Below are 27,841 nucleotides of genomic sequence, written 5' to 3'. Positions count from 1 at the left end.
AAAAAAGGGAAGGGAGAGCTCCACGATAAATGAACATTGCACCTGCAATCCAAAGTAAGATATCTGTTGCACAGCTAGAGGTTTTTAAGTGTCTGTATGATCCTAATCAGACTATTCATGAGCATTAACCAGTAAGAGGTTATTAATCATGACTAATGCCTTTCCATTTATCTCAATTATGCTTCGGTAATTTCTTATCTAGTGGAAATTTTTCTTTTTTGTATTTAACACTCCATAGAAAAAAAATTAGTTTTCCTTACTCAGAAAGGTTCAACATGCCATTTGCATATGATTTTGCCACAAAACCACTGTGGGAGCCGCTATGATTGTTCCCAATAACCCCTTGTCTTTCTATGAAAGGAATACACCTCCTGGTCAGTTACCAGGTAACTTTCAGTGCCTCCTTATGGAAGGAAAATAAGTTTCCCACCCCAGTTAATTTGACCAGTGACTTGCTTTGGATGGTGTCATGTGTCTGGGCAGAAGATTTGGAAGACATTGCCTGTTTCCACCGGTGCTCATATTCTTTTCCCCTTGCCGCAGGAATGACATGTCCCAATTAGCATCACTCCTTTAATCTTGATCCCAAAATGAAGAAAACACAAGAAGCAGACTCAAAGCCTGGACCAGACTCTCAGTTCAGTCACAGTTGACAGGTACATACCTGAGAAAGAAGTCTTTATTGCAGGTAAGCCACTAAGATCTTGAGGCTGTTTGTACTACCGCATTATCTAGTGAAACCTAACAAAAAAATACCATTCAACTTTCAACCAGGTTAAATATACATAAATATATATGTACATATGTATTATGTATGTATGCACACGGATACACACACTTAACCTTCTCAGAGTTAATACAAAAGAACAAAATAGGAATTTTTTTCCCCCCAGTTCTGAAAACTCACATACCAAGAGTTTGCCTTTAGTTTTTGGTCACATATAATAAGGTTTCCATTTTAACTGTAAACAGAATTTCTTTTCCTAATGTTTCATTGTAAATCAGTAATCTCTGTTTTTCATTTTAAAATGAAATTTTTATTTCTTATATCAAAAATTTTTAAACAATATTTAAAAAAATAAAATATGCTAAATGAAAGAAGCTAGACACACAAAAAGTGCAATTCCATTTATACGAAGTGTCCTAAAAAGGCAAATTTATAAAGACAGAAAATCAATTAGTAGTTGTCTAAGACTGGGAGTAAAAATGGATATTAACTGGAAATGGCATGATGGATTTGAGGTGGAAGATGAAAATGTTCTAAAACTGGTTAACAGTGATGGTTGTACAACTAAGTAAATTTACTTACAAAAAATCATCTACCCAAAATGGGTGAATTTTGTGGTATATAATTACACCTCAATAAAGTTAGTTAAACACAATTAAAAAGGGGTATGTTATACCAAAGCATTTCTCAAGGTCAAAAAAAATTATTTGTTTCAATTTTAGAAACTACTGATTTAACCTTCTGTTTTATCACAGATGTGTTTTACTGATTTTTATATCAGTATTTGCTAATAATTTTGATTGTCTAACTACACCCTTTTTTATTAATACTATAAGTAGCACTGCATTATCCAGCGTGATTGGATATATGAAGTGTCAGAGTTATTCAAATATTCTGTTTAAAATAGACAAAACTTTTAAGCACATAACTCTCTATTTGTTTACTGAGACAACTTTAAAGTATATTCTTAAAGTGACTAAAAATGTTTAACTTTTAGTCTAATATCCTCTTTGAAAAGTGTGGGATACAATTAAAAAATACATGAATAAAATAAATTTGAACACTACAACTGCATAACTGTTGAATCTGTGTTTCCTTTTGATCACACTAGTCACTTGCAAAACTAGCAGGCTCTCAGAGTTATACTAGAGCATCCTATCAGAACCCCCAAAATGCAAAAATAAAACTCCACCTTCAAAACCCAATAGAATATATTTTATTAAGTTCAAATCTGAAGTCTTTTAACATTATTTTCCCAAAATACTTGTAATGATTTTCCCCATTGCCACTGACCAATAAATAAATAAAATACTGCTATCTGCACAAAAGAGCTCTATAGTTCTTCTTCCTATATGTTCTCATGGATTTTTTCTTCTTTTGGCTATACAACATCCAATCTTGTTTCCAACCATAACACTGGGTATAGTTTCTGCTAGTGCCTGTCCCTTTCTGCATCTGCATTTCCAGCCTTCAAATCTACTTTGTGAGCTACTGTTTCATTCCTTTCCTGCCAGAGTTGATTTCCATTGCTTGCAACCAAGCCCCCGATTGAGACAGGTGCTATTGGCTTCAAAGGATTTATTTTTCCCAAGTAAGAAGGTTTCTAAATGATTCCCTTGGGTTTTATTATGCTTTGTGTTTATTTCTTCTAATGAAATCTAAATAGGAGCTTTTGTCCAGAATTGACGCTTAACATAGCTCTGTGTCATCCATCAATAATATTTACTCACCATTTGTCAAGACAAATTTGTTTTAAATTCTATTTGGTCTAGTAACCTGATTGGAAAGACCAATACAATACAAACTGAATTTACTGAAAACAGATGATTGGAAAATTACTGCAATAACTGTGTCCATATATACGAAAAAAGGCACAGGCCATATCATTCATTAATGTATTTATTCCATTAACATTTAGAGTTCCTACTCTTCTACCTTCAAGGAATTTAATTTATTGGAGATAGACAAGCAATTAAGATTTTAGAGACGAGAAACAAATACCTCTTTATAAGGCAAAATGTATTAAGTATTATGAGATTCAAAACACTATTATGGGGAGCACAGAGAAGAAATTAATTCTAGCTGGAGAATGAAGAAGCTCTTAACGAAGAAGTCGCTTTACAACGGGCCGTAAATAACAGAAAGGATTTTGTTTTGTTGACCCAACAGTATATTGTAAGGTGCAAATAAATCATTGAGGAATCCTGTTAAAATACAGATTCTGATTCATTGGTTCTGGAGTGGATTCTGAAACTGCATTTCTAACAAGCTCCCAGGTGATCCAATAGATTCACGGAACATACTTTGAGTACTAAGGCGCGTGCGCATGCGCACATGCAAAAGAGAGCGAGAGAGAGAGAGAGAGAGAGGTGAGGGGAGCCACAGTGTAGCCTAATCACCAAGAGCCTTGAATGACACAATGTGACAATATGTTCTTTATGTTCAGAGCTGGGTGCTCTGGAAACAGTTTTCTGTGAGTACACAGGACAGACTACAGGCAAAACAGAGAAGAAAGAAGACCTTGTGTCTTCTTGTGAACTATTTTAATGGTTCTCAAATGTAAACACAATACTACTTGGGGTTGGAGCAGTGGGAACGAGAAGAAGGCACTAATTCTAGAGATACCAAGAAGATAAAACCAACTGGGACATTTCAGATATGTAGAGGACAGGGAAAGTGAGTGAAAGGGATAAACAGAAGGTAAGACCTAGTATTTTATCCTAGATATCTAAGAAATCATCATATCATTAGCAGAGAATCAGATGGAAAAGATAACAGGTGTGGGAAGAGAAATATAAGAATTAGGGAATGGAGAAACATAGTTCAGTTTGGGAATGAAACTGTAGGGATGAGTTGAGGGGATGAGTAGGACCACCTAATTAAGGCTTTCCATTGCTCCTGTGGTTAAGTTTAGCATGCTAAAACTTCATTTCCCTTTTTTTTTTTTTTTTTTTTTTTTTTTGCAGTACGCAGGCCTCCCACTGCTGCGGCGTCTCCTGTTGTGGAGCACAGGCTCCGGATGTGCAGGCTCAGCGGCCATGGCTCACGGGCCCAGCCGCTCCGCGGCATGTGGGATCTTCCCAGACTGGGGCATGAACCCATGTCCCCCGCATCGGCAGGCAGACTCTCAACCACTGCGCCACCAGGAAGCCCTCATTTCCCTCCTAATAGCGGGAAGGGACAGTGCAACTGTCACACCCTCTTCTCCTCTGGGACAGTCATCCAGCTTGTGCCAGAGCATTTTTAGTGACAAAATTTATGGCCTAGCTGAGTAATCCCTTTCATTTTGGAACCTTCAATTAGAAAACTATTCCATAAACTGACCTAAAGCTGACCTCCACATACTCTTGACCTAGTGGTTCTACTTTTGCCCTTCAAAACTATAAACATTTAATCCACCTAGATCATAACAACTCTTCATAAAGGTTGTTAAAAGAATCAGCCCAAGTCTTTTCCAAGCTAAACTACATTTTGTTCTTCCCAGCCTTTCTTCACAGTTGCCAGAACATATCATCAGTGAAACCCTTAGTTTATTCTCCTTCATGATAGCAAAGGCATGGCGAGACTGTTACTGCTGCAACCCTCCCCACTCCTTGTGCCAATGAAAGACAGTGCTGATGGATCCAAGCCCTCTTTCTGCTAAGCCCAGACTAGATCTAAGATCCTATCTCAAAACAGCATTCCAAGGATCAGGGCACTGGTATCCATAGATGACATAATATACCTTTGCCATTTTCTGACATCAACTCCCCCTTTAAAATACAGAGGGTGGAATGGAACTTAAGTTGCACGAACAGTTCAAATTATAGTACAATTAATACTCCATATGACCTTGAAAATATGTTGTTTGTTCAGATTCAATAGGTACCTTGTCATTTGGGTATATTGATCATTCAGTCACTGAAAATCACTAGGAATGTTTGTACATAAAATGGTCTTATACAAGGTCTCTCCAAACTTACCCTGCAAGTTCCTTGTTGGTTTTAATTCTATTGTTGACCATATATGCTCATTCATCAGGAGAACTGAGGATTTTTCATCTTCTTTCTACTTCACTCACCTACTCTTCCTCCTCTGGGAGGAATATAAGAGTACATAACATCTAAGAGGACTGTGATGGTAGACAGTGGAGCTCCTAGTGGGAGGAATCCTGGATCAGCCCTATTTTCCTTTATTTTATTGGCTCCTCTTTTATTTATTAATTTTATTTTTTTATTGGAGTATAATTGCTTTACAATGGTGTGTTAGTTTCTGCTTTTTAACAAAGTGAATCAGTTATACATATACATATGTTCCCATATCTCTTCCCTCTTGCGTCTCCCTCCCTCCCACCCTCCCTATCCCACCCCTCCAGGCGGTCACAAAGCACCGAGCTGATCTCCCTGTGCTATGCGGCTGCTTCCCACTACCTATCTACCTTACGTTTGGTAGTGTATATATGTCCATGCCTCTCTCTCGCTTTGTCACAGCTTACCCTTCCCCCTCCCCATATCCTCAAGTCCATTCTCTAGTAGGTCTGTGTCTTTATTCCTGTCTTACCCCTAGGTTCTTCATGACAATTTTTTTTTCTTAAATTCCATATATATGTGTTAGCATACAGTATTTGTCTTTCTCTTTCTGAGTTACTTCACTCTGTATGACAGACTCTAGGTCTATCCACCTCATCACAAATAGCTCAATTTCGTTTCTTTTTATGGCTGAGTAACCATCGAAATGGTAAAACCCACTGACGTAGGATCAGTATGAAGGTCAGAGAAGTGGGAACACATGACTTGCCTGCTTTAATCGTGTATTCTAGGTTTTAAGTGAGACAATTGAGAATGCATACACACATACACTACATATATACATACATAGAAACATTCACTATGCTTACATACTCTACATGCACACACATACATAATATATGTGTATATATATATATATACATACACATTCATATATGCCCACACTACACACATGCATACATATGTAAACACTGTGTGTGTGTGTGTGTGTGTGTGTTTTATATATTTCTGTACAGATTACCAAGGTAGAAAACCACTCATTGATTCAAGGATATTTCTTGAGTAATCATAATCCAAGCTAGTAATAAAATATTAATTTGGTTAGACCTGTACTCCTCAAACTGGTAGCCACTAGCCACAGGTGGCTATTTAAATTTAAATGTAAATTAATTCAAATTAAACACAATTAAATGTTCAGTTCCTCAGATGTACTAGTTTACAATTCAAGTGCTCAAACGGCACATGTGGCCAGTGGCTGCCACATTAAACAGACAGAGCTGGAACATGTCCATCACTGTCGTTCTTTTTGGACAGCAGGATCCTACACGGGCTGTGTATAACTGATCAATATTCAAGAGGGTTTACTAAGGGCCAGGTACTATTTATAAGCTCTTTACATTTAGTAAGTCATTTAATTCTCATATTTATTATTTGCCCTCATTTTACGGATGAAAAGTCTGAGGCTTTGAGAGGTTAACTAACTTGCCAAAGGAAATAAAGCTAGTAAGCAGTGGAGACAGGATTTCACACACAGGCAGTGTAGCTACAGAGTCTCTGCTCCTAAATACTAAGTTTACGTCTTGCTATATTTTAATTTACAATGATGAGTAGAGCCTCCTTCAAGACTTTACATTTATCCCAATTAAATTTCATAATCTGCTTTTAAACCCAGTATTCCAATTTATCAAAAATCTGGAAGACTGATTATGTTATACAGACTATTAGCTTTTGGTAGTTTCCACTGCTGTATAAGAAACCATCCCAAGACAATTTGTTTTTATATTTTATTATGCACATTGGTTTACTGGGTCAAGAATTCTGACAGGATACAGCAGAAATGGATTGTTTCTCCTCCATTATATGTGGGGCCTCAGCTGAGATCTGAGGCCTCAATGCTGGGGGCTGACATCATGTTAGACATTTTCACTCACAAGTTAGTCATTTAATGCTGGATGGCGCCTGAGACTTCAGCTGAGGCTGCTGACTGGAACATTTACGTGTAGTCTCTCAGTGTAGCCTGGGCTTCCTCACAATATGGAGGCCTTAGGTTGCATGTCTTACATGGCAAAAAGCACACTGTCCCACTGAAAAAAATCAGAGCCTTCATTTCCTTTTGTGATCTGGCCCTGGAAGTTGCACAGCATCATTTCCACCATACCCTACTGGTCAAAGCAGTCACAATCCTAGCCAGATTCAATAAGTGGGGCATAGATCCCACCTCTTGATAGGAAGGTGGCAGGTCACATTATAGAAGAGCATACAAGATGGGAGGTGGTGATGTGGCTGTCTTCATCCAGTTATTCTCCACACTTTTGTAGTATTATGTGTTATGCTGGTTATTCTCTCTTTTCAGCCCCACCCTTCCAGCTCTCATCCATCTATTCTCTGTCCCTTTGGAGACGGACCCCTATGGATGCCATCACCTGAGCAGCTTGCTTAGTGGGGGCCAGAAGCAGAGATCCAAGAACAGGAGAAGAGGAGCTCAGGGAATATACCCCCATTTCCTCCCTGCTTTGGTGCCACACTTCAGGCAGTGGCATATTTCTAGCTACATCTCTGTGTAAACACAGCTCATGTGGAAATGGCCCCTTCTCCACAGCTCCAACTCTCATTGGGTTCCAGCAACACTATTTCCATCTCTCTTCCCTTTAGAACTAGGGGTGCTAAAGGCTTTTTGCTACTGCAAGTCTCTAAGTGCCTCAGTATCCTTTCTTTGTTCCTGAAACTTGCCCAAAATGCTATAAATAAATAGTCCTTGCATTAAACTCTCTTCATTTAAATCATGGAAGAGAATTCTGATTCTTGTCATGGCCATGAATAATAGATGCAAACAACAGGAACTGAATAAAGATGGTTCAGACAACAAATGTGAAAAATTAATAACCAGATTTCCAATATCTTCTTCTAAGTATTTGAGAGAATTGTTGGATAGTATAATTGTCCCTCCATCACTACACTGAGTTGCCAGATTGATAGAGATCATATATATGATCATATATTGATATATATATGAGCTGGTTTTCTCCACAACCATAGCTCATTATTCTTTCAAAAATATCCTTTTCCACAAAAATATGAATGATTCTTTCAAAAGCTTGTTCAAATAAACATATACATTGTTATATTTCTGATTTACCTAAAAACAATCTTAGTTTTCCACAATTCTTATTAAAAATGATCACCTCCTTCTTTTCAAAGTGTTTACACTAAATATACTAAGTAGTTCTGTTGCTTTGATAGCTTTACCAGAGCTTGAAATTAAGCCTACTTGTCTATACCTTCCAGAACTTCCTTTCTTCCCCCTTATTTTTGAAAAGAATTTTTACCTATTTCTAGCTTTTGAGCACCAAGCCTGCATACCATGACTTCTCGAAGTCGACTAGTGGTGATGACGATAATTACATCTGTAAATTCCCTGATCATCCTAAATGATATAGATCTCACTTTATGGTCCTGAATACCATTTAAAAAACCAATAATAAGAGCTATAATTTACTGAGTAACAAATAAGCATCTCAGTGTTTCACTGTGACCTGTTTACCTACGCTCTGTTTCAACTGCTGTTTCTTCTACACATTACAGTATTTAATTTTAAAAAAGGCAATTTATTTTAATATATTATTTTTCCCCCAAAAGAAGAACTTTTTCTTTTAAATGTAGACAAGTTTGCTCCTTTTCTCTAGGTAAATTTTTTGCAAGCCTCATCTCATTTTGGCCCAGTTCTAAAACAATTATTACACTATTGTTACACTTTTTATCCTTTTTCTTTTCCTTTTTTCGAATTATCAGTTATGTTCTCCTACCTTCCACATCTATTCTTGTTCTTTTAAGTCAATATCCTCTGCATTCCCTGTGCTCTATTGAGAGTTGGCATCATTTTCTCTTAACTGGATTATCTGAAAACTCGGAACAATACTTTGTTTTACTTTCCAGCTCTCTTGATACTGTCATTTAGAGTTTCTGTCACATCCTCCAACCGGACTCCAAGACTGTGATAACAAGAACTGAATCTTGCATTTCTTTTTTCCAAAGAATCCTTAGCACAGAATCTTACACAAAAATACTTAACATGTATTTACCAGGTACTCGTAACGTACTGTGAGAAAAAAAGGAATAATTATAAGCCAAAGAGCCTACTCTTTAAAAAGCTTCTGACCTGCAAATGTATACTGATAAACCACATTAACAAAATGAAGGATAAAAATCATACGATCATCTCAAAAGATACAGAAAAAGCACATGATAAAATTTAACATCCATTTATGATAAAAATTCAACAAAGTGGGTATAGAGGGAACATACCTCAACATAATAAAGGCCGTAACAAAGCCATAGCTAACATATACAGTGGTGAAAAACTGAAAGCTTTTCCTCTAAGATCAAGAACAACACAAGGTTGCCCTTATTCAACACAGTATTGAGAGTCTTAGCCATAGCAATCAGACAAAAAGAGGTAAAAGTCTTCCAAATTGAAAAGGAAGAAGTAAAACTATCACTGTTTGCAGATGACAGGATACTATATATAGAGAACCCTAAAGATGCCAAAAAAAAAAAAAACTATTAGAACTAATAAATGAACTCATTAAAGTTGCAGGATACAAAAATCAACATACAGAAATCTGCTGTGTTTCTATACACTAATAATGAACTATCAGAGAAATTAAGAAGATAATTTCACTTACAATTACTACAAAAAAATACGTAGGAATAAATTTAAACAAAGAAATGAAAGAACTATACTTTGAAAAGTATAAGACACTGATCAAAGAAACTGAAGACAATACCATGCTCATGGGTTGGAAGAATTAATATTGTTAAAATTTCCATACTATCCAAAGCAATCTACAGGTTCAGGGCAAGCCCTATCAAAATACCAATGGCATTCTCCACAGAACTGGAACAAACAATCCTAAAATTTGTATGGAACCACAAAAGACCTTGAATAGGCAATTCAATCTTAAGAAAGAAGAACAAAGCTGGAAGTATCATGCTCCATGGTTTCAAACTATGATACAAAGCTACAGTAATCAAAATAGTATGGTACTGGTACAAAAACAGACATATATATCAATGGAAAAGAACAGAAAGCCCAGGAATAAACCCATGCTTATATGGTCAATTAATTTATGAAAAGGGGGCCAAGAATATATAGTGGGGAAAAGAGAGTCTGTTCAATAGATGGTGATGGGAAAACTGGACAGCTACATGCAAAAGAATGAAACTGGACAACTTTGTTATACCAAAAAAAGAAGTAAACTCAAAATGGATTAAAGACTTAAATGTAAGACCTGAAACTATAAACTCCTAAAAGAAAACAAAAGCAGTTGCTCTTTGATATCGGTCTTAGCAATATTTTGGGGGATCTGTCTCCTCAGGCAAGGGCAACAAAAGCAAAACTAAACAAATGGGACTACATCAAACTAAGAAGCTTCTGCACAGTTGAAAGGCATCAACAAAATGAAAAGGCAACCTACTGAATGGGACAAGTTATTTGCAAGTGATACATCTGATAAGGGTGTTAATATCCAAAATATATAAAGAACTCATACAACTCAATAAAATAACAATCATGAAAAAGAAAATAAACAAAAAAGAACAAACAATCCAATTAAAAAATGGGTAGAAGAACTGAATAGATAATTTTCCAAGGAAGACATACAGATGGCCAGAAGACAAATGAAAAGAATGCTCAACATCACTAATCACTATGGAAATGCAATCAAAACCATAATACGATATCACCTCAAACCTATCCAAATGGCTATTATCAAATGAACAACAAAAAACAAGTGTTCATGAAAATGCGGAGAAAAGGGAACCCTTGTGCACTGCTGATGGGAATGTAAATTGGTGCAGTCACTATGGAAAACAGTATGAAAGTTTCTCAAAAAATTAAGAATAGAACTGCCATATGATCCAGCAATCCCTCTTCTGAGTATTTATCTGAAGAAGTGAAAACACTAATTTGAAAAGACGTATGCACCCTATGTTCACTGCAGCATTATTTACAACAGCCAAGATATGGAAGCAACCTAAGTGTCCATTGATAGATGAATAGACAAAGAGATGTTGTATATATGTATACAATTGAATATTACTCAGCTGTAAAAAAGAATAACATCTTGCCACCTGCAACCACATGGATGGACCCAAAGGATATTATGCTAAGTGAAATAAGTCAGACAGAAAAAGACAAATACTTTATGATTTCATTTATTTGTAGGATCTAAAAAAACAGAACAAATGAACAAACAAAACAGAAGCAAAACTCATAGATACAAACTGGTAGTTTGGCGGAGGGAGGCGGAAATAGGTTGGGGGGATTAAGAAGTGCAAACTTCCAGTTATAAAACAACTAAGTCACAGGTATGTAATGTACAGTGTAGAGAATATAGTCAATAATATTGCAGTAACTTTATAATGGTGACAGATGGTTACTAGACTTATCATGGTGATCAATTCATAATGTATATAAATGTCAAATCACTATGTCATACACCTGAAACTAATATAATATAGTATATCAACTATATTTCCATTAAAAAAGAGAAAAAAAGAGCTTCTGGACAGGGGCATGGTATATATATTCATAAATAATCTAAGGAAATAAGAAACTACAATTGTAAATACAAACTGAATATGAAAATGGTCAATCTCAAAGTACTAAGGGGTAAAGTTAGTACACTTTGGTAGTAATGGTTGATACCATCTTAGGGTAGGCTGGACAGTGGCAGGGTTCTACAGAGGAGCAGGCTAAAAAGGGAGTCATAGAGAGAGTAGGCCAAATGAAGACAACTTTCTTAAATTTGCTTGTCTATCTGTGGTTAATGGTTGAAAAATTCAACTTACTAAAACAGAAGCAGGCAAGGCCCATACACTTGGATCCACCCTGCTTGCTAGTGCTGTATAACTACATGTGTTGGACACTTAGAAAAAGTTAAGATCATCTATAGAAAGCAGCCATACAGATTAAGGTAAAGATACAATATTACACATTATTATATGCCCTGCTTAATAAAGCAGAGGTTTAGTATGGTGCTGCAGCTTACAGCCTTTTAAAACAGGACACAAAATTACAAACACAGAATTAGGTGGAAAAACAATTTTTTTATTTAGAATGAGAAAAAAAATCTCAACAACTGGTTGGAGCCATAGAGTTCTAGATTCCTTTCTTCTGACGTAGCTTTAGGCAATTCACCAGAAACGCCAACTTAGAAATGCTTCTGGCTACAACCTGTCATTCCCTTTCCACCTAGAACCTGTACAACTCCCAGTAACTTACATTTTACAGAGGCCTAAGCCAACAACACAGTTAAATTTAAATTAAAGTTAAATTTCATTAACTTCACCTAAAATCCGCCTCTGACTACGGAGGCTCATTAAAACAGTGATTCTCAGTTGAGGCTGGGACACTGAGAATCTGGGGAAAGAGAAACCACATGACAAATTTAAACCATCCCAGATGATTCTGATATGCAATTGCCACTCCCTACATTCTCCCCGTACCCCCTGCCCCCGAAGATTCACAGTGCAGAATCCCATACACTAATACCATAGCCTAATGGTATCTTAGAAGGCAATATGAACAAGAACTGGCCAATTGTCCTTGATCTGAACATAAAATATGTGTGGAACATAAAAGTGTACACAATTCCATTATTTTAGAATTTAAACACATTGAAAGGTCAAGTGACTTCATCAAGGGTACAAAACTGATACTCTCTCTGAACCTCCCAAATACAACTGTTCCTACCATTTCATTTAATCCTGAAGGAAAAAAAAGGGGAGTTTTACATATTCCTCTTTGGGGTCAGAGTATGCTTGTTCACTTTCTAACTTCTTTCCCAGAATAAAGCAGCGGTGAAGTTTGTTGGCTTTTCTTAACAGCTCAAGGTAACATTTACCTACTGTACAGGCTTCTTAGTAATTAATACAATGTTCCCATCTCAAGTCTTCTGCCAACAGCAACGAGAGAAGATGCAGTGGCATTGAACGGCCCCGCAAGAATGGTATTTTTCTTTTCCCAAAAAAAAAAAAAAATTACAACCACCAGCCTACACGCACAAGTCGGCCAGTAACCCTTGTCAATTTCTCTCCAACTATCTTACAAGTTCAGAGAGCCCTTTGGTCCTAGATTTCCCCGGGTAACCTTTAAAAACGAAAGCGCCGTCTGTGGGTTCGGTAGCAGGAGCTGACTATCTGAAAAATCCTGAGCTCCGCAGCGCAGGAGCTTCCCCGTTGGACACAAGAACCGTTTTCTCCTGAAGAGGGATTCCCTCACGCCTCTTCCCACTAGACTTGAGACTCACCTCCGGCGCCACCCAAGTCTCCAATCCACAACCAGCAACAACACTAAATCAAGAATAATTTCTCTAGACTCGGGTGATTTCGCTCCCAGAGTTCAGGGCTGGCTGCGCCTGAAAAGAAGCTGCCAGGGGCGGGGGCAATTTTGGGCCACCGCCTCCCGGGTTCGGGCACTGTCACTGGAAATGTCCGCGTCAAAGAAGGGAAGAGGAGAAAAGGGGGAAACAGCACAACTTTGCAGACTCCACGAATCCAAGGCCCTGCCAAACATAAGGTCAAAGTGCAAACGAGGGAGCGGCTGCTATTCGGGACCCGCCGGGACGCAGCCCCGGAGCCTGCGAGCCGCCAGACGGGGTCGGGCAGCTGGGGGAGACCCACCCTGTCCCGGCTCCGAGTCTCCAGCGGGGCCGAGCGAGCGCGCTGGGGCGGCGGCCGCACGGCGGGGCCAACTCCGTGAGTTGACTTGGAACTTTCCCGGGACGCGCCGCCGCGCCGCCCTCACCTTACTGAACACCTCCAGGTCGTCCTCGTCTTCGTCCAGATCCAGCACCTCGGCCTGCAGGAGGGCGGAGGAGCCGCTGCTGCCGGGGAGGGGGGCGTCGCCCCCCGGGCTCTCCCCGCCGCCGCCCCCAGCCGGGAGGCCCGAGGAGCGCGCCTGAGGTGCCCGGCACTCGCCCTCCATCCCGAGAGTGCGCGCCCCGCCGGCCGCCGCAGCCAGCCAGGCTCCCCCGAGCGTGCCCATTGGCTCCCGCGCATCCTGCGCCTCCCCGGCCAGCCCCGCTCCAGCCCCACGTCCGCTGCGCAGACGCGGAACTGCCAGGGCGAACGCGGGGCCCAGGCTCATCCCCACTTGGCTTGGGGCCTGCAGGAGGCGAAGGGGTGGGACTCTCGGACTCTCGGACTCTGGCTAGGGTGGGGCCAGGGACGCTGTCCCCTGAAGGTAGGAAGGGGCGTCCTCGTGCGGACCATGCTGCGGGGCTACCCTACGACAGCTTCCACGGGGGCGGGGGTCTGGGCAGAAGCGACGGAGCGAACCGTGAACTTCAGAGCATCCACAGCGGGGCTGGAAAGCAGCCGACCTATCTCGCCAAGAGAAAAAGCCAGTACTGTATTTCCTGCATTTTAATGGTTGCCTTTTTTTCTTGGTTGTGGATTTCGAGTCCGTCTTTTACTAAGGCTAATGCAAAACCTCCTCTGTTTTGTAATTGATTTTTGACCCAGTGACCGGACTGTGTGGTCATTTCACTGTAAAGCCAGGGAAGTTGGATTTAAAAACGATTTTCAGCCCCTTTCAAATGTATCTTTATTCCTGGAGGTCATCCTGAAGTTAATGAGCAAGAATGTTACTAAGAGTCGAGGACAGCGAGCAGGACTGGACCTTGACACCAAGAAATAATCAGCAGTCTTTATGCTGCCAATGAAAAACTGTAATTATTTAGTTGTTCACTGCTTATTATTAAAAAAAAAAAACAACTAACTTCCAAAAATAATGGATAATTGAATGCAAATTGATATATTTGGAACTATCTTCAGGTTTTATTACTTACTCGCCTCAGCCCCATCTCTTTTCTCCCATCAGCCAGGAAAGAACATCTAAGAACTCTGCACATAGAGAAGAGGCTAATTCAGACTTGATTTCCAAAACCTCTCCTGGCAAAGTGTTTAGCCTGATGTTTAAAACTATTAACTTTGGAAAAAAAGACGTATGTAAGAGAATTTCTCTTTCCAGTTAGAGGACAAGGCCTTAATAATATGTTCCCTCTTAACCGTTCATACTGGTTTCAGTTCATGAACACACTTATTCAGTCAAGCTGGTCTCTCTAAGGGGTGAATATCCAGGCTCCTTCCTATGCTTTATAGTTCCTGTACCCAAAATGCCATCTCCTGCCTGTCCTGCAGGAATTAACTATAATCCCATGTCTTTCAGGAAGACTTTCTGATTGACACAGTCTGTTCCCAATTTAGCATTTAATTTTATTTCATGCTGTAGGTTGTATTTATTTCATGTAAATGCCTTACATTCCTTAGTAAATTATAACATTTTAAGCTTACGGATCACATTATTTATTAATAAACCACAGTAGTAGAAGTACTCACTTAAAAAGGCTCTCTGCTAGGGTATACAAAAAATACAAGTTATTAAAAGGCTATTTTTTCTCTCTAAGCTCATTCTGGCTAGTCAGGAAGATTCAAGTTTTTCGAATTGCCGTCTGAACCAGGAAATTCCGAAGGATACTGTGACACACAGAATTGCCAGAAAGCATAGAGACAGGCTCAGAAAATGGGCAGAACAAACCAAGACTATAGAGTTTGTATCACAGCCACACCCACGCCACAGAACTAATAACGCAGACATTGCTGCCACCATTACTGAGCACCAGATGCCACACCCCTTCCACATACTGCCATTGACAGTGATGTCACTGGACTCCAGGTGCTGACACCAACATCAGTACCACAGCTGCCTCTGAGAACTGCCTTTGCTATTACTACCACAAACGTACCCACAGTCCTGTTTCTCTGTTTTAATTATTCTAGTTTCAAAACCCTGAAGGGTAGATCTGCTTGACCCACCTGGCTAAATCCCACAGAGATTTCGAAGGCAAATTAGATTTCTAAGCATAGAAAGGCCATATTGATACCGGTCAGCCAAAAAAAAAGGAAAAAAAAAAAACCCTTACTATTATTCATTCCTTTGGCCGCCCAACATTAAAATCACATTTGTTCACATGCTTTTTTTTTTTCCCATTCCTGCTAAATATAGTTCAGCTATGCCTCAAACACCTGGGAATATAGTCCTCAGCTCCCCAAAGGAAGAAAATCCAAACATACTCATTATTGGTGCAGCTCCAAGTCTAATATGTCTATTCCTCCTGTAGTTCTGCTGCACTTAATGCTGTAAGTGCTCTCTTACAGTCCCAGATTCCCATTAAATGGGATCATCACTGGCTTCTTTAATGGAAGCATTCTTATTTGGGTGCTATATTCTCTCAATCGTCGTAGTCCAAAACTTTAAGTACAGGTATAATATTAAGAGAAGCCCTACCCAGTCCTGTCCCTTGGTTTTTGGACTCTTATTCTGATTAATATCATATATTAATTTTTGGGTCTGAGCATATACATCTTGTCAAAAAGCTCCCTCTCTCCCACACTTTCCAGGTAGGATCTCCTGAGACCATAACGGTGTTTAATATGCCAGTCAACTATCCATAAAGTCAGCTGTTTCTGGTAATGGGACTCATGATAAGACAAGTCACCCCATGGGCATTGCCCAATGGCTTTATTTCCTTTGCTGGAGGTGATTTAACTGATTAGAAAAAAAAAAAGTTATGTGCGAAATCTGATGGGAAATAAACCAGTCAGTAAGTTCATGGATGATCGTGCTGGCAGAAACTTGTTGAGCAGGAAAAGTAAACCCAGTGTATCTTTTCCATTAAGGACAAATCATGACATCCTCCAGATTATGTGGCTGCAGAAGGACCGGGAGTAGTTGTGGCAAGTTGAGGTTTAATAACTTACCCAAGGAAAGTAATAAGGGGTAAGTAATTTAAGGCTCTCTGAAAGAAAGTGTTAATAGATGTTGCCTTAAAAAAATAGGAGAGGGTTTCCCTGGTGGTGCAGTGGTTGAGAGTCCACCTGCCGATGCAGGGGACACGGGTTCGTGCCCCGGTCCGGGAAGATCCCACATGCCGCGGAGCGGCTGGGCCCATGAGCCATGGCCGCTGAGCCTGTGCTCCGCAACGGGAGAGGCCACAGCAGTGAGAGGCCCGCGTACCGCAAAAAAAAAAAAAAATAGAAGAGAGGATTTATAAGGATATTTGGGGATTCTTCGTTCTTAGACTTTGGCAGAATAGATAATTCTACAATCCTTCCACTAAATATACTGACAAACTATAACAGAATCTTTTAAATGCATGGATGAGCGTTCAAGGAAGTAATTGACTTCCAGGGGCAAGAAACAAAGTAAGCTTAAGTGAGAGAATGAGACTAAACATTTGAGCTGATACTCTGCCGGCCCCCAGGGTAGGATGGTAGGATTGGCCTAAATAATCTAAAAGTGTGAGTTTGAATTATCATGAAAGAATAATGGAAATGGAAATTTGTAAAATATTCAGTCAATAATAAAACTCTTCTGGATCAGCCTAGGCTCAAAGTGGGAGAGATCTCTCCCCCCAAAATCCTAACCATGGTTCAGGAAGTCACAATTCAAAAATATACAAGTGACCCTGGTTGAACGATATATCCCTGGGATATCTGGCACAAGCAAATTCAAAATCTCTTCAACCCACTTCTGGCAGAGCCACTACGGATAGAGCTATACTTCAGATTAGATCACAATCCAAATGAAAAACATTGAAGGAAATGATCTACCACGTGCCAGAATTACTATACAAAACTATTCAAAGGATTAGAGCCTCAAAGAACTTTAAACAATATGCCAAAAATATAAATTATTTAATAAATGAAAAGAATAAACATAACTACAAGATGCTACCAAAAAAAGAACCAAAAATCCAAAAATGAAAAAGCACAATCATTGTGCTGGTGGTTGATTTTTTTTGCCTTTTCACTTCAAATTGGATCTTGTTGCCTGCTCTGTAATAGTTGTGCTGGGTCTTATAAATATTTCTCCTTTGCTACCCAGCATGATGTTAAGCTTGTCAGTAGAAGGCCTGGAAGAACACTGGAGGAGGAAGGGTTTTCCTGTTTCGAGTGTGCTCTCTTACTAGTGTCCTGCAGAAAGCTCTTTTTGTCTTCTTTGTTCAGCTCCTGCATAATTTCTCTAGAGTAAGGTTCCCGCAGGGCACAACTTTTTATGATGTTTGAGCAAACTCATGCAGCTACGGAGGCATAGTCTAGAGACCCAGATATTGTGGGCCTGTCCCTGGCCCAGGTTGCTTCACCCCATATCCTCTCCTCGGTCCAGGACATGGACACACACCAGGGGCACTGGAGGTCAGCCATCCCCTAAACTTTGTCCTGAACAGCCAGCCCAGGGCTGACCTAATCTGAGCTATTCATGGAAGTGCACTAACCTCCTGGAGAGGGGGACCTCTCCAGCTCCTGGTTCCAACAGTGTCCAGTAGCTTCTCCTGGTACCTAACAAGTTCTGAGGCTCAGCACCTCCCAGAGGGTAGATTTCCAGCAGGTCCCACTATTGAGCTACTTCGTTGACTTCTCTAACATTCAGGAGGCCAAGGTGGTATTCTTTCCAATGACATCTGCATCTCAGTCATAGAAGGAAGGCTTTTCCTTGGGTACTTATCTCAGCCCTAGGGGTAGTGACCACATCTTATATCTGCTATTCCTGGATTCTTTAGAATTGTTTTTAACTCTCACTAGCCAATTCCTCCTTACTCCAAGCCCCTGTTAATAAAGCTTTATATTAAACTTTCCCTGTTCAAAAGACTATGTGGTCCTATCTCCTGACTGGACCCCAAACAATACAGAATTTGTACCAGGAATGGTCCCAGGAAAAAACCCTGCAAAAATGGCATTCTGGAACTCTCCTTAGAACCAGTTGACTGAGGAAGAAAAATCCTGAGCCTGGTTTACAGAGTGGTCTTCATGATATGTTAGTATTGCTTGAAAGTAGCAGCTGCAGCTCTATAGCCCCCCCTCACTCAAGGGTAAACCTGAGGACAGTGGTAAAAGAAAATCCTCCTAGTGATCAGAACTTCAAGTGTGACATTTAGTCATCTACTATCTCTGGAGTGAGAAATGTCCAGAAATATAGGTCTATATTAACTTATGGGTAGTTGCAAATGGTTTGGTTGGAATAGTGAAGGATTTGAAAGGAACCATATTAAAAAAACTGATGAAAAGGGAGCTTAAGGAAGAAGTATGTGGATGGACTTTTCAGAATGAGCACAGACTGTGGAGATATTAGTGAATGCTAAATGTCTGCCAGAGGGCCATTACTGCAGAGGAGGTTCTTAATGATCAGGTGAATAAAACTACCAACTCTGGGGATGTCAGTCATCCTTTCTTCCTAGCCATCACATTCCTTGCTTACTGGGCCCATAAACTAAGTGACTATGGTATGGTAGCAGAGATGGAATCAATACATGGGCTCAATAGTTTCACGAGGAAGCAGTTCTATGGAGCTCCTCATACTACCATTCTGGAAGTTGTCTCTAATGCTCACTTTCTATAAATAACAAAACGTCTAGAAAATTGCTCAGAGCTAAAGTAGTTTTTACTCCTTTTCATTATGATGCAGAATTTGGAAGATACAATTTTTGTAATGCAGTGTGATCCCAGGGAAAACTTTTATTTCTTTAATTTTTCTTAATTAAAATTGCATTTTTGTTTCAAAAAGAAACTTGTCACACAATCTCCTTAGGATTGGAACTTAGTATCAACACTTTGGCCTGGAGAAATTTTAAATTTTCTATGTTAGATACAGTTTATGGAAATTAAACAGTTCTTGTTTAAAAAATTAACTTTTTAAAATACCCGGGCTATAAATAACAATGATGCCAAATAAATACATAGAAGAGGGATAAATAAATAAGTGCATTAAAACTCCCACATTTAATATCTTTAGGAAAAAGAGAAAAAAATTGCAGTGAATTATTAATATACTTTGAGAACAGAGGCAACAGTGTTGAATATTTATAAGTATTAAACAGCAATTTTAACCTTGACCTTATCCTTTTGAAAAATTGCAGTTATTATTATGAGACTGAATATTGCTCCAAACATGTTATGTAAATGTTTGATCTTATACAGTAGAATTTTTTTTTAAAGATAAGAAGATGTTAATATGTAGATATCTCAGATAAAAATGTTTCTCTCTCTTTTGAATGGTTGGATCAAAAGAGTGGTTTAATAGTGACAATACTGATGAACGATCTGACCACGCACTCTTTGAAGGTAGAAACCTTGGCATATTGTCTTTCATAAGAATCTAGAGAGTATTTGTTAGCTGTGTGAACTTGCATATCAAATGCCATTGAGGCATATGGCACTGGGATAATAGCATACTCCTCCCATTCTTGGTAATGCCATCTGCTTACTTCTCTATCACTCCCCTAAATACATAACCTTTTTGGCTTTAGGTTCACAGTCTTTCCTTACATTCAAAATCCTATAATCATCCTGATTGAATCTGTTCTTCATAATGACTCCCAAGTTCTTTATCTTCTTCAACACAAGGTTTTCTTGACCATTTCAACTCAGTCACTCATTTCTGTCAGAAAAAAAATATATATATATGGATTTTAAGTATATAAAAAACACTCAAATACAATAATAAATACAGATAAAATTCTAAGTTCTAATTTCTATCTATGTAATTGTCTAAGATCCCAAAGTTTTTAAAATTTTTCAAATTTTGTTTCTTAGAGAATTTGATATATTTAGTTCAATTTGATAATAATTAGAAAAAAGCAATTCGTAAGTAATTAGTAAATAAAAATTTTACATACTTAGTATGGGCTGAATTGTGTCCCCCCCCAAATCCATACATTGAATAAGGAAATGACAAAATTAAGTATGATATATTCATGAAATGAAATGATGTGTGCTAGTTAAAGGAATGAACAGCGGCTCCATGTATCAACAAAGTCAAATATGATTGTTAGATAAAGTAACAAATGAAAAAAGAAAGTAGCAGACTGTGGATAAACAAAAAATGTATACCTATATCTATATACACTTACACAAACCAATAATATGTTTTCTGTGGTGTGTATGTTTGTACATGAAATAGACATCAAACTATTATCATGGTTTACCTTTGCAGAGAGGGAGAGAATATGGGTGGCCCAAAGCAACTTTAGCTTTTACTCAAGTGCATCTAGGAATTTTGGCTTTTCTCTAAAATTTAAAGGAGAATGCATTCATGTTTTCATGCTTTATAAGGAATTAATTGTTTTCAAAACAAAACATTTTATTGAAGTATGTTTGATTTACAATGTTGTGTTAGTTTCAGGTATACAGCAAAGTGATTTGGTCATACATATATATGTGTGTATGTATCTATATATATATATACACACACACACATATTCTTTTACAGATTCTTTTCCATTATAGGTTATTACAAGATATTGACTGTAGCTCCCTGTGCTATACAGTAGGTCCTTGTTGGTTATCTATTTTGTATATAGTAGCGTGTATCTGTTAATCCCAAACTCCTAATTTATCACTCCACCACTTTCCCCTTAAAGAATTAATTTTTTAAAAAGCTGCTCTGCCACCAAAACACTAATTAAAACATTGTGCTTCCTGAGCACAATCTTCTATTATTCTAGCTTATTCTTTCAACTCTTCCATGGCCATTCTTTTCTTTTCTTTTTTTTTTTTTTGTTTTTGCGGTACGCAGGCCTCTCACTGTTGTGGCCTCTCCCGTTGCGGAGCACAGGCTCCGGACATGCAGGCTCAGCGGCCATGGGTCACGGGCCCAGCCGCTCCGCGGCATGTGGGATCTTCCAGGACCGGGGCACGAACCTGCGTCCCCTGCATCGGCAGGCGGACTCTCAATCACTGCGCCACCAGGGAAGCCCCATGACCATTCTTGTGTCTCACTCAGCCATCAGGTTAGTGCTCTCTTTACTTCTCTCTAATACAGCACCATTCAGCTTAGATTTCCTGGCCCTTCATTCCAGTCATTCTAGTAATCAGTCCTCTCGCCCCTTTTTTCTTCTTTTGCATGTGCCTCTAATGCCCTCAATGTGGACAGTTACAACTGTTTATTTTCTCAGTATTCACACCTGAGTACTGATTGCTGTTGGAAGACAGAATTACTGAACATGACAAACTGTTCCCAGTAACTTCATAATCACTCACCTCAACTTGGTCCTCACCTCACAGTTATTCTACTGTGTTTCTTTATTTTTTTAGTTTATTTTTAAAATTTTTATTTTATATTGGAGTATAGTTGATTAACACTGTTGTGTTAGTTTCAGGTGTACAGCAAAGTGATTCAGTTATACATATACAAGTATCTATTCTTTTTCAAATTCTTTTCCCATTTACTTTATTACAGGGTATTGAGCAGAGTTCCCTGTGCTATACAGTAGGTCCTTGTTAGTTATGTATTTTAGATATAGCAGTTTGTACATGTCAATCCCAAACTCCCAATCTATTCCTCCCCCACACCCTTCCCTCCTGGTAACTATAAGTTTGTTCTCTAAGTCTGTAAGTCTGTTTCTGTTTTGTAAATAAGTTTGTTTGTATCAGTTTTTTAGATTCCACATATAAGCTATATCATATGATGTTTGTCTTTCTCTGTCTGACTTACTTCACGTAGTATGATAATCTCCAGGTCTCTCCACGTTGCTGCAAATGGCAGTATTTCATTCTTTTTAACGGCTGAGTAATATTCCATTGCATATATGTACCACATCTTTTTTATCCATTCTTCTGTCAATGGACATTTAGGTTGCATTCATGTCTAGGCTATAGTCTACAGTGCTGCAGTGAACATTGGGGTACATGTATCCTTTCGAACCACGTTTTTATCCAGATATATGCCCGGGAGTGGGATTACTGGATCATATGGTAGTTCTATTTTTAGTTTCTTAAGGAACCTCCATACTGTTCTCCATAGTGGCCCACGAACAGTTTTACTGTGTTTCTTTATTCAGCTTTTATTCCTACTCACTGCAATGGCTATTTCAAAAGTCAGATGTAACTCAAAAGTTCAGAGAAGACTCTGAACCTAGCTGGCATAAACTCCCTCCTCACGTTCAGCAGGTGACTTAATCTCCTATTTTATAAAGCAAATGGAAGCTTCCAGGTGTCAGATATATAGACCCACACTTCTGTCTCCATGCAATTCTCTTTCCATTTGTAACGAAATACTTATCCCACTTCTGAAGACAGGGAAGTTGTCAATTCTGAATATGAACACTGGAAATGTTGGGCCTATTTTGGGAATGCAGGAGGATTAATCCTGAAAACAAAACCAACACTCTGAAGTCAACAAACAGAAATGGGAAAACACTTAAATCCTCATTGACAGTATTAAGTATTTTACAAGCAAATTTCAAAGTGTCCTTATGAGAGATTCCATGGCTGTACATGCAGATTGAAATGATAAATATCTTCATCATTTAAGTTACTTGATTCATCCTTTTCTTTTCTTGTTATTTACATTTCAAAACCCTCTATATTCTGAAAAATTCTTAGTTCAGGAAGACTTGAAAATGGCTACATGGGGATTCTACTCAGTATATCCTTTCACTCTGATATGCAGCCCTTTGGGAATCCAGTTTATTGTGGAAGGTGGGATGGGTGCTCCTGTTAGACCCCCATATTATGTAGGGCATGGGATTTCTTATCTACTCCTATACGACTGGAAAGACTAAAATTCTATTTTTCTGGATTGCTAAATGCCTTCAGGACAAAAGTTCATTTCATATGTTTTGAATACTTAATTCGGTATTTTTTTTCTGATAGAGAGGTTAATCTTAAATACCTAATATACTCTTACTGCATATAGATGCTACCATAGCTTTTAAAACTTGAATCAGCTTTTCTGAGGTATAATTTACATTCAAGAAATTTCACCAAATTTGAATATACAATTTGATGAGTTTTGACAGTATATACAATTGTGTAACCACAACCAAAATTCTGATATAGAGTATTTCTATCAGTCAAAATAGTTCATTGGTAGCCATTTGTCATATGTAAAACCTGGATTCACAAAATTTGACTTAAAACCTTAATACATTTTTCATATTTACATATTCTTTAAATGTATTATATTTGTGAATAATTTTAAACAATTACTTCTTTTTTCCCTCTTCTGTGTACTTTACAAAGTTGTAGTAATTTTGTGATTGTTTAAGTGAGGGAATGAAAAGGGATTGTGTACAGAGGAGCACCTTGAATTCACTATAAAGTTAAGCCCTTTAAATGAATGCACAAGCAAATGGGTGTTAACTGGAAGAGAAGCTGCATGTAAAGAGAGGAAGAGGACTAACAGTATTGAAAGTCTACTATGGTAGACACTGCATATATCATCCCTTTCTGTACTCACAAATAACCCATAAGTTAGATAGTTTTAAATCAGTATACTAATTAATATAGAGGGGTTCCCCCAAGCCTTAGGATTATAAGTGGTAAAACTGAAGTATGAATCCAGCTATAATTACACAATGTTTTCCCTTTATTATTTCACGTGACCTTCCAGTGTATTTGAAATTAAAAAGACAGTAAGTTCTTTAAAGATAGAAACTCTGCCCAAGGCACCATTTTTTGTTTGCATGTGTGTATGTGTATATGTATGTATGCTTATATATTTCCATTCATTCATTCCATAAGCATGTGTTCAGTGTATACTACGAGCCATACAATATACTTGATTTTCGGGATACAAAGGTGAACAAAACTGACAGGAAGCCTGCCCTTGAGGAGTTTACAGTCTAGACAGGGTTGCAGAAGAGTAAGCAGACAATGGCAATATAATGTGATCAGGATTGCGGAGCATAGGTAGAGGGTACTCGGGGAACACGTAGAGGAGGCGCCCATCTCACATATGGTAGTTCTGAGAAGGCTTCTTGGAGAAAGTAATGTCTAAGCTAAAACTTATGTAGAAGACATGTTATCTAGGTGAGGTAAGTCAAGTGTAGAGGTGAGGAGTGAGTTCTAGGAAGAGGAGATTGAATTTGTAAGGGCATGGAAATAAAGAGCAGCATTCTCCAGGAATCTGGGGGGAAGAGATGATGAGAGAAAAAGCTAAAAAGGCAGGTTAGTCAAGTTGGGATTATGACAACAGATGCCACTTCCGTGAGTGTGTCTTTGGATATTCTGAGTCTGTTAAATTGTGTTTGGGTGCATATTGTCTATAGTGGTTGCATAGTGTCTAGAGTAGCCTTAACAAGTAAGGAGTTACTGTTATTAATAATAATATTTTTAGACAATAAGTCCAAAGAAACACTCCAAATTTTAGGTCGCTGGTCAAGGTCAGATGATTCTTCTAGCTATCTGCTTGGCAGTCCTTAGCATGTAGCTTCTGCTTTCATGGTTTCATAATGGCAACTTTATTTCTATGTATTGAGTCTACATTCCAGTTAGGGAGAAGTGGGAAAGACAAAGGTTAAAATGTGAATATTGTCAGTTTATATTTTTTTATTTTAATCAGGAGAAGACATAGTGTTTTGGAAGCCCCAATGAGCAGCCATCAACTTACATCTCATTGGCTAGATCTGTGTCACAGGGTCATCCCTAGCTGCAGAATAGTCCAGAAATTTGAGGTTTTTAATCAGGAAAAATCTGGATTGGTTGGCAAGATAGTGAATGAACAACTAGGGGTGTTCCCCATACTCACCATATGAACTCTTGAGTAAACGATTATTGAAAATTTCTTCAGAGATCACTGTAAAAATGTTAGTTTTAGGAAAATATGGGAAATGTGATATCCAGAGAAAGGATGGAGTAGATCTTACTCATGGTTACTGTTGGGTATTTGGGGGCTCCCTTGGCATAGACTATGGGGATGAGGTGTCATAACAAACTAATCCCAAGATCACTTGTATTACTGGATGGTAAGAAATAATCACCCATAAAAAGCAATTCAACCCAAAAGATGGATTTTCTAGTTGACTCAAGTTTCAGATTCCTGGTAGAGCATGTCTGGTCCATCATGTGCCACATTTTACAGGTAGCATAGGGAACCTGTAATAATACTAGTGTGACGAGGAATAAGGATGGGGACAGATCATTCATTAATTCATTAAATATTTACTAAGTGGATGACGGGATCATGGCTGGTAGGCAGGATCATGGCTGCGGGCAGGAATGGACTATTCTCTATGGTCATTCTTCCCTTTGGTTGTACTCCTAACCATTGCAGTGTTTTGTTTGTTTTGCTTTAAAAGATAATGTTTGGTTCATTTTGTTAGTATCTGTGATCTCTACTGCAATTTTATTCAACTTTTTTATCCTACAAGTTCCCATCTCTGTTTCTTTCTTGAAAGGTCCTTTTTGCTTGGATTGTAAGGCACTTCTTCCTCAGCTCATTCTTAAGTGTCAGTGCTCCTCAAAATTTTGTCTTTTACTCTCTTCTCTCTTTACATACTCTTCCTAGGTCACATTATGCATTCAAAGTGCTTCAGTTGCTTCTTCTATATGCCAGGAATTGTTAAACTTTATACTTTCAGATTTCTTTCTTTTAAGCTTCAGATTAATAAATCTAATTGCCTGTAGGACACCTTGTTGGTTTAAAACCTTGAAACCTTCCTGGGTGAAATCTGAAATGGACCCCAAATGCAGAGGGTAAGGAGAGACCCAAGAAAGAGGCAGACCACGCCAGTTTGGTAGGTGGCAGGTTTAATAAGCAAGGGAACTTATATAGGAGGTTTGTCTTGGGTGGCTGCAAGATGAGTAGATCTCTGCACCCACCCACCACAATCTTAAAAGTGTATATAGAGGCCTTAACTGGGTTCAGTCACATGTACTGTCCAGATGTTCTCAACAACATGGTGCTCTCTCAAGGCTACATCCTTACAAACAGCTCCCACTGTGGTAATGGTGGGCAGAATGTACATTCCAAGGACAGGATAAGGGGAGAGGAGTCTCTGATTGTCCAGGTCCAGTTCTGGTGTCAGTGGGAAGTCACGTCCTCTTGATGACCTCCTCCAATACACGTCCTGTTTCAGAATCCTCAAAGTTAACATTTCTAAAGTTGAATTCAGAGATACTTGCCGATCTGTGGTCAAAGCATTCTCATTGTTGCAAAAGCCCCCTTCCCTTTACTGTAATAGTCATTTCCCCCACCTTGTAATAATCCTTTTGAATAAAATCTCTCTTTACTAAATCCAGACTTGTTTCTCATTTGACAATTAATGGTGCTGTGCTTCGGATGGAGTGCTGACTGCCCCTCGGGCCCCACTGTCTTCGCCGATGTATTCATAGTGGCTTCTCAGACCCTCTGTGTCCTTTTCTAGTTGGAAAAATCAGGATTCATGGTGATGAATCACAACTCCTAATCTAATCCAGTTGTCAGGACATTTGTCTGCTGTAGCATGGTAGCAAAGAGTTAGTTTTACGTATTTTTTCTGGCAAAGAGATTTTTCTTCACCCCTTTTAGGGGGTGTCTTCTATTTTCCCTTAGATTCTCTAAACTGGGATTGGATGTGGGAATTCCCTCAGTTCTCAGAACCATGGAGATTGTGTGTGTGTGTGTGTATGTGTGTGTGTTTGGGGGGGGAGGTGTTCCCTCAAACTCTGGTCCTGGCTTAACTGTCTGTTAATCCCATGTGTAACTCTCATTCTGTAAGGCTTATTCTTTCCTCTTATTCTCTGTTGACAACATGAGACTCCATGCTTTCCATTCTGGCACGGAGTCAGTTTAATATCTTCAGAAGTAGCCACATTTCTCAAAAGGCAATTTAGAACTTCAATTGCCTTTGGGGGGAACTTGGCAACTCCTCAAACTGGCTTATCTAAGCCATCATCCCTGTTCCTCATTCCTCCTTTTTACCACCTTAGACTTTGAATATTCCTGATTTTCCCAGAAATTAATGAAACTGAACTTATTCTGAAAAAACTTTATTTCAACAGTAATTATTTTTTATATGTAGTGTGTCAACTTGAAGGTAGTTTCTAACGTCTTTTGATAACTTAAAACCCTAGATTTATGCTAAATTAATTATGCAAAATATTGTGGTTGTGTTTCTGTTAAGGAAAAAGAAGAGTAATTTTGTCCTAAAGTAAAATGATTGGTTGTTTCAGAATGAGAAATAAGAAAGTGTAGGACAAAGTCTGAATGAATATGGAAAGTTGTAGAAGGTTTATGGGAAAGGAATTTTATTTCTTGTGGTAAAAACCTGGCTAAAATTTATGG

At 38.7% G+C, this 27,841-nt stretch overlaps 1 protein-coding gene and 1 long non-coding RNA gene across 4 annotated transcripts in view; one reads left to right on the top strand and one right to left on the bottom strand.

The window, feature by feature from the left end:
• Window positions 1-14,303, bottom strand: part of SNX7 (sorting nexin 7) — a 97,237-nt gene extending 82,934 nt beyond the window's left edge. For all 3 annotated transcript variants that reach the window (XM_079923808.1, XM_079923809.1, XM_079923810.1), the window contains exon 1: window positions 13,541-14,303. In XM_079923808.1, coding sequence (XP_079779934.1) covers window positions 13,541-13,882 — 342 coding nt within the window. In that variant the 5' untranslated portion in view covers window positions 13,883-14,303. The remainder of the gene's footprint in view (window positions 1-13,540) is intronic.
• Window positions 14,304-21,295: 6,992 nt separating this feature from the next.
• Window positions 21,296-27,841, top strand: part of LOC307191039 — a 92,409-nt gene continuing 85,863 nt past the window's right edge. The window contains exon 1 of the long non-coding RNA XR_013829585.1: window positions 21,296-21,584. This is a non-coding gene — a long non-coding RNA (uncharacterized lncRNA). The remainder of the gene's footprint in view (window positions 21,585-27,841) is intronic.

The sequence above is a fragment of the Stenella coeruleoalba genome (assembly GCF_951394435.1).
Source record: "Stenella coeruleoalba genome assembly, chromosome: 1".
In the NCBI taxonomy this organism is placed as follows: domain Eukaryota; kingdom Metazoa; phylum Chordata; class Mammalia; order Artiodactyla; family Delphinidae; genus Stenella; species Stenella coeruleoalba.
Note: the sequence above shows the minus strand (reverse complement) of the source record. Positions and strands in the feature narration are given on the sequence as shown.